At 37.5% G+C, this 13,169-nt stretch overlaps 1 protein-coding gene across 2 annotated transcripts in view; it reads right to left on the minus strand.

Annotated features, from left to right (window-relative positions):
* Positions 1 to 13,169, minus strand: part of RPAP2 (RNA polymerase II associated protein 2) — a 33,661-nt gene that overhangs the window by 6,522 nt on the left and 13,970 nt on the right. Inside the window, exon 11 of one of the 2 annotated variants that reach the window (XM_054285622.1) lies at positions 10,218 to 10,286. The exons of the other annotated variant lie outside the window; for it this stretch is intronic. Coding sequence (XP_054141597.1) covers positions 10,218 to 10,286 — 69 coding nt within the window. The remainder of the gene's footprint in view (positions 1 to 10,217; positions 10,287 to 13,169) is intronic. 2 annotated transcript variants of the gene reach the window in all.

A 13,169-nucleotide genomic window follows, 5' to 3' on the forward strand; every position in this document is an offset into this window, starting at 1 on the left:
CTACGTTTAAATGTATGCTCAGAAATTAGAAAATATGACTGCCTCAACTTATGTAATTTAGCTGTTGTTGCAGTTTCAGTGAAAAAACCCCAATCCCCTACTTGTTTCTTATAACTTTAGCTCAAGTATGATTTAAAAAACTCAGCATTAAAAAACCCCAAACCCTTAAAAGCAAAAGGCTGTCTCCAGAGTGAGCAATTTCCATTAGAACACATTAATATTTGACAGACAATCTTGAACTTGAAGCATCTAACTTACAAACAAGATGCAAAAGTATTTAGATATATCTTTGGAATTGAGTCTTTTAAATTAAACTACACTAGTACTGGAAAAAAGTAATTATGATGTCAGTGTCACTTGCAACTCTGCAATTAAAGTAGTCTCTAGTTTTGTTACCATATCCAATCAGTCAAAGAGGAAACTGGCATTCAGGGGCAGCTTTCTGTAATCTCCCCCAATATATTTCTGGATTATACTTTCTTAGTGAAAGATAAAACACTCTAAAGCTCACAGCATTGAACAGCAATAAGTGGCAGAAATAAACAGGCAATTTTCTTACTGAGATAAAAAAGCCACTTCTGATCTAGTTTTAAATATAGCCTGAAGATCCTATTCTCATCATAAAGACAAGAATTTTGTAACTGAAGTGCAACTTATGTTTTATTTATTATTTAACTTCCTTTCATTACTGTGTACTGACTTGTCCACAGAATCCAGCACAGGCACTTTAATCCTCTGATGGCAACAGAAACTAAATTATTCATGCTTTAAAATTTTTGTCCACTGCATTTAAATCAATGCTACCAACAGTGATTCAAAATCAACGGCTGAAATTCCTATATAATCCAAGTATACAGCAAAAATTAAGGTTCATTCCAAAGTGAGGTTTGTTAATTTTTGCCACTACCTTCATTTTTTCCTATGCAGCTTCTACAAGTTTCTTCAATAAATATGTTCTTTGATACATGTTTATATATATAGTTATATATATAAGTATATGCAAATGTATTTTTTCTTCATGTAAAGTTCACTTTCCACACAACTTTTCATGTAGTTGTTGTCCAGACACAAGTCAACTTCCACTCCTTTTTAATGGGGCCAACATTTCATGTGTGGTGTAGCCAGATATGACTGGATGCCTATGACTAACAGTAAAAGGAAAGCCTTTCTACAGCACCAGGAGTTAGCTAAGCATTTCATGGAAGTGCTTGGTATCAACTGAAAAAAAAAACAATGGATCTGCTTTTCTCTCTTTCCTTCTTACCCCCACCTCTCCCCCCAGTGAGTTGTTTATGTCCAAACAGGGAACTGGCAATTGGGAGAAGGGGCTGCGGCACAGCTGAAGGTGCAGCAGCCCCAACCCCACCCCTGCCTGGGGCACACCCTGCTCTCCTCACAAGGGCTTTGGGAGCCCAGTGGACATTTGCAAAATACTCTGCAGGCTCACTCTAACCTTCCATATCAGCAGTCATTTCTTGTCTTTCTCTGCGTATGAGAGTTCAACTTCTGTTTTTCCATTAAGCTGCATATGGAAATTTCTGGAAGGCATTTAAATGTTTTAACTAAACTATGTAGGAGAGAAGAGTTGAGGCCATAGACTTAGAGCTACCTTATCAGATACAGAAATTGTTAATTTAAAATGGATTTAAGAAAATGCAAATGTTCTGGAATTTTGGGGTTTTTTTTAACCTAACAAACAAACAAACAAACAAACAATTCACATGAATATCAGGATGCATTGTTTATGCCACTTTCTTCCTCTCCTTTGAAAGTTAAGAATCATTCCATCAGCTGGTAGCTGTTATTTATAACAAACAGCTGTATAACTACAAAGATCCTGCAATGAAAAAATTTAATAGCAATTAATGTTGGACTGATACAAAGACACAGAAAAGGAAAAAACTCAGTACTTGTCTAATACTGTCTAATGAGAAAGTTGACAGCCAATACTCTGGAAATATTTTGCTAATAACAACGGAAGTGACAAAAATTCCAGGACCCATGATTCCTTTAAAGCCACAATAATAATATGGAATGGTTTTATTTGCCTCTTGTTATAATGACATTTAAGAACACTATTTTCAAGGACTTAAACATTTTTAAATGACTACCATTTGCCATCAATACAAATATCATATAGGCCTGGCAAAAACCAAGCACTTTGGCAATTATATGCAAAACAGCACTTCCAGATTTCATTAACAGTGGATTAGAAAGACCTTGAGCCAGGCAAGACTAAGGAAGCACTAAAACCAGCTCAATAATATCTACAGTTTCTTATCCAGAGTTCTCTTCTACAAAGTGTAGTGGATCAGACTTTGTTTCACTATTTTGTACAACAGGTATGACTGCAGGATGATTTCCTCAAAAACAAATGGAGCATGGCACACATCTACATTACTGTATTCCAAAGATGAGTCCAACATTAGCTCACAGACAGACACAGAGCATTAGAACCTCTATAGCACTGAGTGCAATTTAAAGCCCCAGCATTCATACAGGGATTTGTTCCACAAACTTTTAATTTAGCTTACTTATCAGCATAATACCAAGGCAAAATAAGATTCTCAATATAAACTCAGAAGAAATCACTATCAGCTGTTTCTCCTTAACAAATCTAAGTTTCTTATGTACACATTTCAAGGACAGGCTTTGTTTAAAGAGCTCCATTTATTTGAAGCCTGTTTCCCGCTAACCAGCTGACAGATCAAAGGTACTTCTCAATTTGGTAATTTATTCCCATTTCCCCCTCTTCTTTAACTTAATAAAAGTTTAAAATTTATTACATTTAAAATTTATTTTTAAATTGATCCTCTCATCCTTTTCAGTCTTCTCTTCCTTTTTATGTTCCACAAGGTGTTACTGTGACACCTCAAATACTGGAATCTATGCCACTGAAATATCTGGATTACCTAGCTACATGAAATTAAGCCCAGGTATAAGTCTCAGATTAAAGAATGCCAAAATGTAAGCTTTTGAGAACCTGAACCTCTTAAGTACTTTGTAAAATACACAAACTTTGTGTGAACTATTGTGCACATGAAGTGGAACAATTTCATATCTAAAATATGCCTTTATATTAAAATCTGATACATTTTATGTATCAATTAAACACTGTTTTATATCTATCTCTATATATATGTATCTCCATTTTTGCACTTCATTATTCCACATATGGATATTCCTATAAATTCATTACCTTAGTGATCTGTAAGTTGGAAAAAAATTCAAAAAAGACAGAATAAAATATACTGACTTGCAGTACGTTAAAACAGCTACAATGCAATATGCTTAGGTAAATAATGCCAATACTTGACTTTATAAAATGCACTCACCTGTGCTCAGTTACTAGGGAAACGATGACCATAAAATTGATCATAGCTTAGTTTCACAACTTTTTAACATTGTAACTTGATTACAGTCCAGTATACAGATCAAACACCTGTAATAATGCAGCTGAGTAAAGAGACATGCTAGGAATAGCCTTGCTTACACGGTGTCCAAATGTTTTTTATTCAGAAGTTAAACATAACAACCTCAACACTCTTCTACTTGCCTTTCCCAGTTTGAAAAGAAATGCCAGCGTGGTTTTGGACCTCTCAAACCGAGATTCTTAGAAATCTCTGAAAGCTAAGGATTCTTAAGCATGTTTTCCCAGAAATGACAGCACACAGCAGGTTTAAAAAACAAACAAACCAAAACTGAAAAACCCCAAACCCTTTTCCTGCTTGTTTAATTTCCTAATCTACTACCGGCCTGATGATCTCCAGTAAATCACTTTTCTACCCTTAATCTCAATCTCACCAGCTCAACAGCAGAAGAGCACTGTTAACACTGATTTGTGAAAGTCCATTGAACTGAACACAGGCCTAAACCCAGCAGAATACGTGGTGAGGTTTGGAATGAATATGAAGAGCCAGATAAATCTCAACTATTCCTTAACTTTTTAAAAACCCTAGTACCTCATCACAGAAATACTGAGTTTTATGATGAATTACATCTATTCAGTGTCTTAACATGTTTAGATGGACAGAGGGTGGATGAGAGAGCTAAATGTGCATTTCTGTGGAACACAGGGTGTAAGTGTGATATACATCAAAATGAAACATGCTCTAAAATGAAACAAGCCTCTAAACACCCAAGCATCTGCACCTTTAGCACCGATGCTGGTTTTGCACCTGTAGTATGCAATTACACAGATATACTTTGCAGTTTCTGCAATAAACCTCCATGTGCTGGTTGGTTATGGTTGCTACCAGCCAATTAAAGCACACTTTTCCTGGTGGGGAGGAATGGGAAGAGATCATGTGCTGCTGCAGACATGATTGTTCTAGATTCTTTTTATTGTGCCAGGCAAAATTTTATGAAGGTATTATTTTGTTTACTTACACAACATTCTGGTTAATTGACTGGCTGCAGTCTTCTTATCCCCAGTATTTATTTTAATTATACACGTGTAAAAAGAGCCACCTGCCCTGATGCTAAATGCACTGGCTTGGATTGTCTGCAAATTCTGAGAGCTTTATCATAGCCCAATGTCTAGAGAAACACTTATACATCATCTTTGGGTGACCTGCATTTCCTTCCTTCCTTCCTGCCTTCCCAAAAGAAGCTTTTCTGTTTTCATATATATGAGAGGAAAACATTTCAGAAAATGCTGTACATTTTTACCTGTTAACATCTCACTTCAGAACTTAACTGCCAGACTGGATGAGTGCCACTGGGTGTCAGAATGGTTTTGTATCTCAAGAAGTAATGTGAGAAGTAATGAGAAGTACAAACTGCCTTTGCATTTGATTCCTGCAGTATCAGAACACAAAACCAGGTCCCCACCAGTGTACTGGCCACTATCAATTATCACATAAAAATAATTAGGCTCCTCTCTAAGTTAATCTTCTCCTATCACCTTCAAAGTTTCATGTGTCTGTAATTTTTAGTTTATTCCTCACCACTGTGGAATATTATAGCACCACTAATGTTCTCCAATATAACATTATTGATATGAAAAATAAATTGCATCTATTTCCTCTAAATGACATAGACAGTTGGGTCCTTAGGTAGGGTGAAGCACATGATGTCAGTCTGAATGCCCACACATACAGCTGCTGGGAACATGCATATTTCTATCTCTTGGAGGGATTTCCAAGACACCTGGCAGGCAGCCATGGCCCTGCTGGGGGGCACTGGGCAGCGGAGGGGGCAGGTGCAGAGCTGGCAGTTCCGAGCTTCCCTCCTGACTCCACGCAGCAGAGTCCAGGGCACTGTGGGTGCCAGGGCTCCACTCCTGCTGAGGAAGCCAAGCCCCAGCACTGAACAGAGAACTGATTATCCTGGACTCAGAGAGATTGTGCTGGGCATACATGGAAGTTACACAGCACATCCAAATGTCCCATTTAGAAGGCTGCCCATGAGAACACCAGCCTGCAGCTGTATGGGCTGTGATGAAATTCAGTATCACTTCCTGCAGAACATCACTGCAGCAACAGTGGGGGTTTTTTGCTCCAGGACAAACACCTTCTTGGAAACTGTTAAGGTTTGTTCTATTTTCTCCCTTATGAAAGGGGAATATATTTAATTAATTTTAAAGTTGGCACTGAATAATATCCCAATTAACAACACTGAAATCCCTCATGTGTATGTTTCCTAAATAATACATGCCAGAAAGAAATAAGATAATACTGATCATGTCCACAATATGCTAAATAAGCAACTTCAAGTTTGCTTAGAAATTGCTGATAACTAAGCAAGCTTAATAGAAATAACTGCTTAAAAGACTTAAGAACTGCTTAACAGAAAATCTATTTGAATTTACACTTATCAAATGACAGCCTAAAATTAAGAGAAAAAGGGAAGAAGATATTTTTTAATGCATTAAGACAAAGTTCCTCCTTCTCTATTTCACACAATAATATAACTCTACAGATAAACACAACACTATAACCAACTTCAAATGCTTTCATAAAAACTCTTTGGATTCTTGGTCCTGCAAACTCAGCTCTGTTTCGAAATGGAAAACAATTCTATTTCTAGGTTAATGATGAATGATTTTTCTCAGCTGAAACCTGGAACCAAACTTCCATCATGCTATATAAAATATCATCCAGCTGACTTGTATGGGGTTTCTGTAGTAAAGAGTCACTCTGCAACTCTGATTCATATCCTATACGAATTTGTACATTAGATTCATACATTTCAAGCATTCACACACTTTTAGATAAGAATAGTGATATCAGAAACATCTAAATTCCTCATGAAATGATTTAGAAATGTCAGTGCTGAGCAATAGATGTGCTCTCGTGTGCAGAGGAGTAAAAACACATACTTGAACCCAAGATTCTCCAGTTCCTGAACTGTTATCTCCAAGAGAGTAAACCTCTAGAGTACATCTCCACATGACACATTTATCTAAAGTGGCTGCACACATATAATGACTGCTTTTGTTTAGTGATCATGGTCATTTTGAGTTTGTTTAAATACTGCACCCAAATGCTTATAAACTAATCCCAGACCATTTTGAAATGCTTCAAAGCTTTTAGCGGGGGAACCTCTTGCATAGGCTTTGCAGATGAAGCTGACCACAGTTCACTGGAACCAGCCAGCTCAGATAAATAAGATGAAAGCAGACATTTCCTGAAAATATCTTGAAAGCTTTCCATTAGTCTGTGCCAGGGGTATACACTAAAAACAGAAAGTGGCCATGCTTGTATAGCAACCAATCCTCCCACTGCTTTCTCCATTCTTTCTTGAACTACTGTATTTATATCTATTTATCTGCTTCATTTAGTATCTTACAAAGTTCTTTGGCAGAAAAAGATGCAACTTCTGCATTCTAGTTTACAATAAATTATAAAGCAGCTATTACGAGAACAAAAAATTCTATTTAACATATTAAACGATGTAACAGGAAGAGACCAAAATCAACCAATGCCAAAATTACTACAGATTACAAATAAGTAAGAAATTTGATGTACAGATAATTTTTAAGAGTCACCCACTCCACGACAGGCATGAATACCACTGTTTGAACAAGAAGCTCTGGCTGTCAAAGTGTTCTCTAACAAGGTCAATTCAGCATTGCTGAATGTGCCATACTCATAGGAGTGCCTCAGGCTAGATTTTCAATAAAGGCAGAGACTGGCTGTGTTCATATTTTATACAATAATTTGATTGAATAAAAACAACTGTTCCCTAGGAACATGAAATACTCCACTACTGAAATTGCCAACATTTTATACTTTGAGACATGTCACACTGTCCAGTTCCAGGCACTTTATTTCAATGAATGAGAAGCCCAGGTTTCTTTCAGTAGAATCAGTAGACTCAAGGGCACATAAGTACTTTCAGCAGCTTTTCAAAGACATGCAGACTATGAAGTATGCCTAGGGTCTAATTTAAGCACTAAAATTAGGCATTAATGATATCCATCATGGTGTATCTTCCAAAGAGTTAATATGCACACTCAAACAAAGAGAGGAGAGCACGATCATACCATAACACACTGGAATTCAATACAGCCATAATGCTAACAGTTGTTCTGTCCAGTACCTTACCACAAAAAGGGTTGGGGCACTCTGAAAGTGCTCTGTGAAGTTAAGAACACCAAGTCCTCAGCACACACTAGCCATATATGTTTGAGAAGGAAGTGGTGAGCCACAACACTGATGCACAAAATAGGGTGCAAGCGAAGTCCAACAGTTGCTACTTGAAACAAAACAACTGTGCCCCCTTTAATACAAAACAGAAAATACCTGAAGTCTTAGATTTTTTTTGAGGTATACCTTGAAACTCATGCTCATTTTGCCTTCTTGCAATCCCTGCACCCTGGGGCAGCTGTAGCATGGTGTGGCACCCACCTGGGAAGAGCAAGCATTACCCTCTACCAGGGTGCTGCTTATGCAGCTTTACTGGGTAGTGTTAGCAGTGAAATGGTTGTGGAAGCAACAGAAATATGATATGTCATACCTATGTCTGAAACCAGGTCAAGACCTGTGAATAAATGTGAAAGTGTGGCTGAAGCTACCAAAGACCCCCTCTGACTCAGGCCCCACACAACTGTATGATCTAATTAACAGTAGATGTGCTAAAATGTGCATCATGTCTCAGTACAACTAAGGGAGAAGACTTAAATAGGGTGCAATTCTTTTTCTGAAAATTATTAGTAATATATGACAAGTTCCTTGGCAGACTGTAGAAAGTGAGAAAGGGCCTCAGTGAGAATCTGTGAGGGGCTGTCCACATCCTCAGTAGCCTTTCCCTGCACAGTCCTAGGCTTCCACTAAATTCTCAAGCTTGATTAGAATATCCAAATAATTAAATGTTCTGCTTTAATCTTTCTGGAAATAATGCAAGATGCATCACCTTATTAGAGGAATCTTAACACTCATTTTATCCCAGCTACATTCTTCCACATTCTCTCCTAAGAGGCAGCTGAGAGAAGTTATTAAAAATCTCAAGATCATGACCTTGCAAGAACCTTACAATAAGCAGAAATCAGCAGCGGTTTTATTTATGATTTCACAAATATTATAAATAAAATTTACTCTTTTTAGTGATCAAATGTAATTAATTTCTTTAGGGATGGAACTTTATGAAGCAAAAGTAAAAAGAGACTTGGTTCTCTGCTTATACTGACTGCCACCAGGACTGCCTACTACTTGTGTAACATTTTAAAGCAGCTGTAAAACAATCATTACTTATGTAAACATTTACAGCTCATCATATGCAGAGACCAGCTACATATTTTAACTTCTGATCAAAAAGAGACACCATTTCCTTAGCTGTACAGAAACTACTTGAAAAATTCATAAGATCTGTTTCACAAATTACCAATTCAACCATAAGAATATATAGTAAAAATGACAAAAGATTTGTTCTTATAGTTGATAAAAAATTTATGCCAAGGCATTCAAGTAAAGTTACTTTCTGTGTTCTGATTTAATGAATCGTTTGAGCAGTATCTGGCTGGGTGACACAGATGTAGGGCTCGCTGAAGCCTGCTCTAATGCCTGCTGGTACCATCTTCCTTGGGACAGCACAGCCAGAACAATGTGTCAGACTGAAGTAAGATCAAGGAAAGTAAGTGCAGGGCTGGGCGTGCCACGAGGCTGGCCCACAACACTTCCTGACCTGTGAATGGCTCTGAGTAGCTCTCTGTCCTACAAGCTCCAGTGACCCAGGAAGCCCAAAAGCAGCAGCAGCCGCGCAGTCATGAACAGACTTGGAAATAAAGATTTGTGCAATCTCGTAATTCAAGCTCAAGACATACAAAGATTGGTTGATGGTTTAACCCTAATGGAAGGCAGAGCCTGACACTGTGAAACCACCAGTGATTTCTTAAACATTTAACATTAGTTCACCTTTTAATACAAATTTGTGTGCGTTTAACACACTGCAAAGTTTGTGTCTTTAACTTCAGAAAAGTACATGAATTTGCAAAATACAAATTAAGGAACTCACTTGATGCATATGAGTACAGCTTTTATAGATCGTGCTTCTGTGTAGGAGTTTACTGAAAGACACTGTAATACAATCAGGCTTCCCATTAGGGAAATCATTGTAAAGAATTTAATTCCACAGTAAGTAAAACAAAGCTAAGGAGGACTGTAGGTACTGTGGTACTTAACCAACAAAGCTAATCCTCATAAAAACAAAATACTGGGTTCTAGTATTCCCTGGGAGCAATTCTCCTGCTAAAAGAGATTTCCCTTCTAAAAGAAGTGTGCTAGAATACTTATATCTATTTAGAAGCACACATATCGTTATAGAAATAATTTGAGTTTAATTATAAAAGTGAAACCTTTTAAGAAATTAGAAGCAAAATGAGAAATGAAAAGCCTAACAGTTATGCCAAATCCAAATAATACAATATACATGTCATTTTGTCCTAATGTCAGAGAGCAGAACAATGTATGTCAGCAGCAAATGGAAGAGGGTGAATTATACTCCTACCTCATCCTGCAAGGCCTCTTTAAAACCCCCTAAAGCTTAGCTCTTCTTTTTTCTTAACATAAATTTGTCTATTGATAACATTTGATGCAATGGTGAAGATTCTGTTTTCTCAAGAAAATTTTGTTCATTTTTATGAAAGAAATATTTCTGTTGATTCTACAGTTAGTTCCATGAAATCTTTCTTTTCTTTTACCTGAAAATTACATCTTGTTCCAATAGGCTAATAAGACAGTTGCACATAAGAATATTTGACATTTAAGGGTACTTACACAGATAACAAAACAATAGCAATGAGAGTCCATTCAGGCATTTTGTGAATAATATTTCTGTTTGTTAACCTGAAAAATAATTTTTAAAAGGTCAGTACATTTAAAAATAAAAGTAAGCAGATTTAAACAGCTCAATTTTAAGCCTACCATGAATACACTGGGTTACAAAGAAGCAATTACAGCTATATCTGAGCTATTCACCAGCCCTTAAGCTTCTGTCATCCTCTAATGGAGAAATTGCAGAATTGTCAATGACCCCTTTTTTTTATATGAAAGTGGGATGGGAAGACTGAACAGAAGCAATTTCTTTTAAATTGCTCACAAACAGTTCTGGCTGCTGTGAGGGCCCAGCTCTCACTCAAAGCCCTGGGAAATTCTCCAGAACTGACAAGAGTTTCTGAAAAGATGGACCTTCCTACACTTAGTTTCCCTCCTGTTGGCTTCAGATCCAGATTTGCTGTAAAACCTCATGTGGACACAGACTGAATTTTATAAGGTGGCAGTAACAATTCTCTGATGAGTCTTGTTTTTAAAACGGAAATCCAGAATTCTAACTTATGCAATGGCAGCCAGAGCAAATATAAGAGCCATAGAAATATAAATGAGGTGTGAATAAAGAACCACATAGGTGTTCAAGTGCTGCTGCACTGGATACCAGCTGACTCCTTTGGCTTAACTGCCTAAAAAACTGGATCTGCTTTAAGTCAAGTACTAATCTGTGTTAAAACAATTCATCTGTGAATTGCTGTCTCAAATTAGGCACGACCCTTGGTATTCAAAACAAGCAATTTCGTAGAAAAGTCACAGTCAAAAATGAAGCTGTGGCTAAGCAGGCACTCAAAAGAGCCAGCAGAATTATTTGTATTCAGAAATATGGAACCATCCAACAGATCAGCAGAGGGGCAAGTGCCTCCCTATGTTTGCTTCCTTCTTGCTTTCAGTTTCCCTTCCATGACCTTGTACAAATTCAGGTCCAGAACGAAGATACCCTGTCACTCATAGCCACTCCTACAGGCACTGGTGAGGATGGTTCATTCCCAGCAAGCTCCTATCTGGCAACAAATTCAAATCAAGGGTTTTCAGATTACTTAAAAAAAATTACTTTGGGCAAGTGTATAGTTAACCAAAAAAAACAGAAAAAAAGACTAAAATTTGAGAAAGCAGAACTATTTGTAGCTGTCATTGTTAAAATTCAAATTCTAATAAGTAATTCCCTAAAATTATATTCAAAATGGTCCTTAAAATGTAGTTATCAGTAAGATCATTTATAGTATTGGTCTGCATGTCTCTATTTCAGAAAGATACTAAAAATTAATAAAATAAATTTGTAATGAGCAAAGCAATATTATCCCATTTTTATCCTCAAATCTTCAAGTCTTCAAACCAAAATACAATATTGAAGCAATAATTACTCAAGTAGTGTCTCAACAGTCTGAGTTTTGTTCAATTATGAAAGGAAAAACAGCATTTTGCTCTACATACAAGGGAATTGTCACCAGAACCAAGAGTTCTGGCAAATACTGATTGTATTTGTTATTAAAAGGTTCATTTTAGCAATTATTATTTGAAATAGCTAATGGATTTAACTGGCAACAAAGTTTATGCCTGCTAAACTGTTACATTTTTCTGGCGACAGAATAAGAGGCAAAACAGAGGCTGAACATCTTGACTCAACACTGATGACAGTGATAAACACTACCAAGAAATGCCTGATGGAATCATCTTGACAGGCAATTCATATGTAACATTCCAGTTAATCTGTTATGATGAGACATAATGAAAGAGACAGCTCCAAGCCACCTGGGGAAACTCTGTCAAATAGAGAAAGCAGCTTTATTTCAATGCTTTACAAGGAGTTATTATTGATTAGAGCACAGGAAGGTGTCATTCTTGTACACAAACTCAGAGATGCAGTTATTTGTGTCAATTAACTCCTATTCAATGTTAGTATTGATTGGCAAGGTCTGAACACTAGTCATTGCCATCAATATGCTATTTCTGAAGGAGGTAGTCAGAAGACACAGATAACCAGCAGGACACAGCAGTGCGGACCTGCTGATGTACTGCAGTCACTGCACTGCATCAACAGTCAGGCTTCTGCAACTGAGTAACCTCTCAGTACAGCACCTGTCCTAAAACACTTGTGCAGCTGGAAAATATAACATTTCAGAGAGATCAGAGTAAAGCAAGCAACCTACAGGTGTGAAGCCTTAAATAATAAGGAGCAGTGGAAGGGCAGTCACTTTCAAACAAGCTCTGTGTCAACACCAAGGCCTCTGAAGAGCAAAGCTTTCTGAAAACAGGGAACTGCAGGGCCTCTGTAGAAATGGTTCATTAATTCTTTGTCTTGCCTCTAGCCAAAACTGTTACTTCAGAACAATCCATGAAAGAGGTCACTAGATTTCTGTCCTAAAAATATAATGTGGAAATTTTGAAACTGTACAAAACTTTGTGTGTGCGATTTTAGTTTTGCAGTGAAATCTTTTCTGCTAAAGAGTTTGGCCAAATTCTCCCTCACCTACCTAGAGAAAGAAAACAATATGCAACTTCCCAAAATGGAATGTGCCCACTTTCTTGGCCTGTGCAGGGCAGGATACACAAGCTAGGAAAGCTGGAGGATCCCAAATAGCTGTGTGGGTTGCTCAGTTGCTGCTTTGTGGGTCTTGTGGTTCCCTCCAGCAGGACACGCTGTGGCCACCCAGCAGGACCACAGGGGTTTCACACTGTGAGGGAGCCTGACTGAACACCTGGATCCAAGGGGAAGAAACTTCCAAGATAAAGGACTGAAGAGTAAGATGCATAAAAACTCCATCTCAAATGACCTCCTGATAACTGACTAGTGCCCAGCCTGCAAAGCAAGGGAACTCAATAGGAGAATTGTAGGAATCCAGAGTAAATAAAAACAGTAAACCCAGCATCTTTGCAATCACAGCAGCCTCTCCTTCCTACATC

Source organism: Melozone crissalis, unplaced genomic scaffold (genome assembly GCF_028551555.1).
Source record: "Melozone crissalis strain CALT ecotype California unplaced genomic scaffold, PUWL_Pcris_2 ptg000045l_1, whole genome shotgun sequence".
NCBI lineage: Eukaryota > Metazoa > Chordata > Aves > Passeriformes > Passerellidae > Melozone > Melozone crissalis.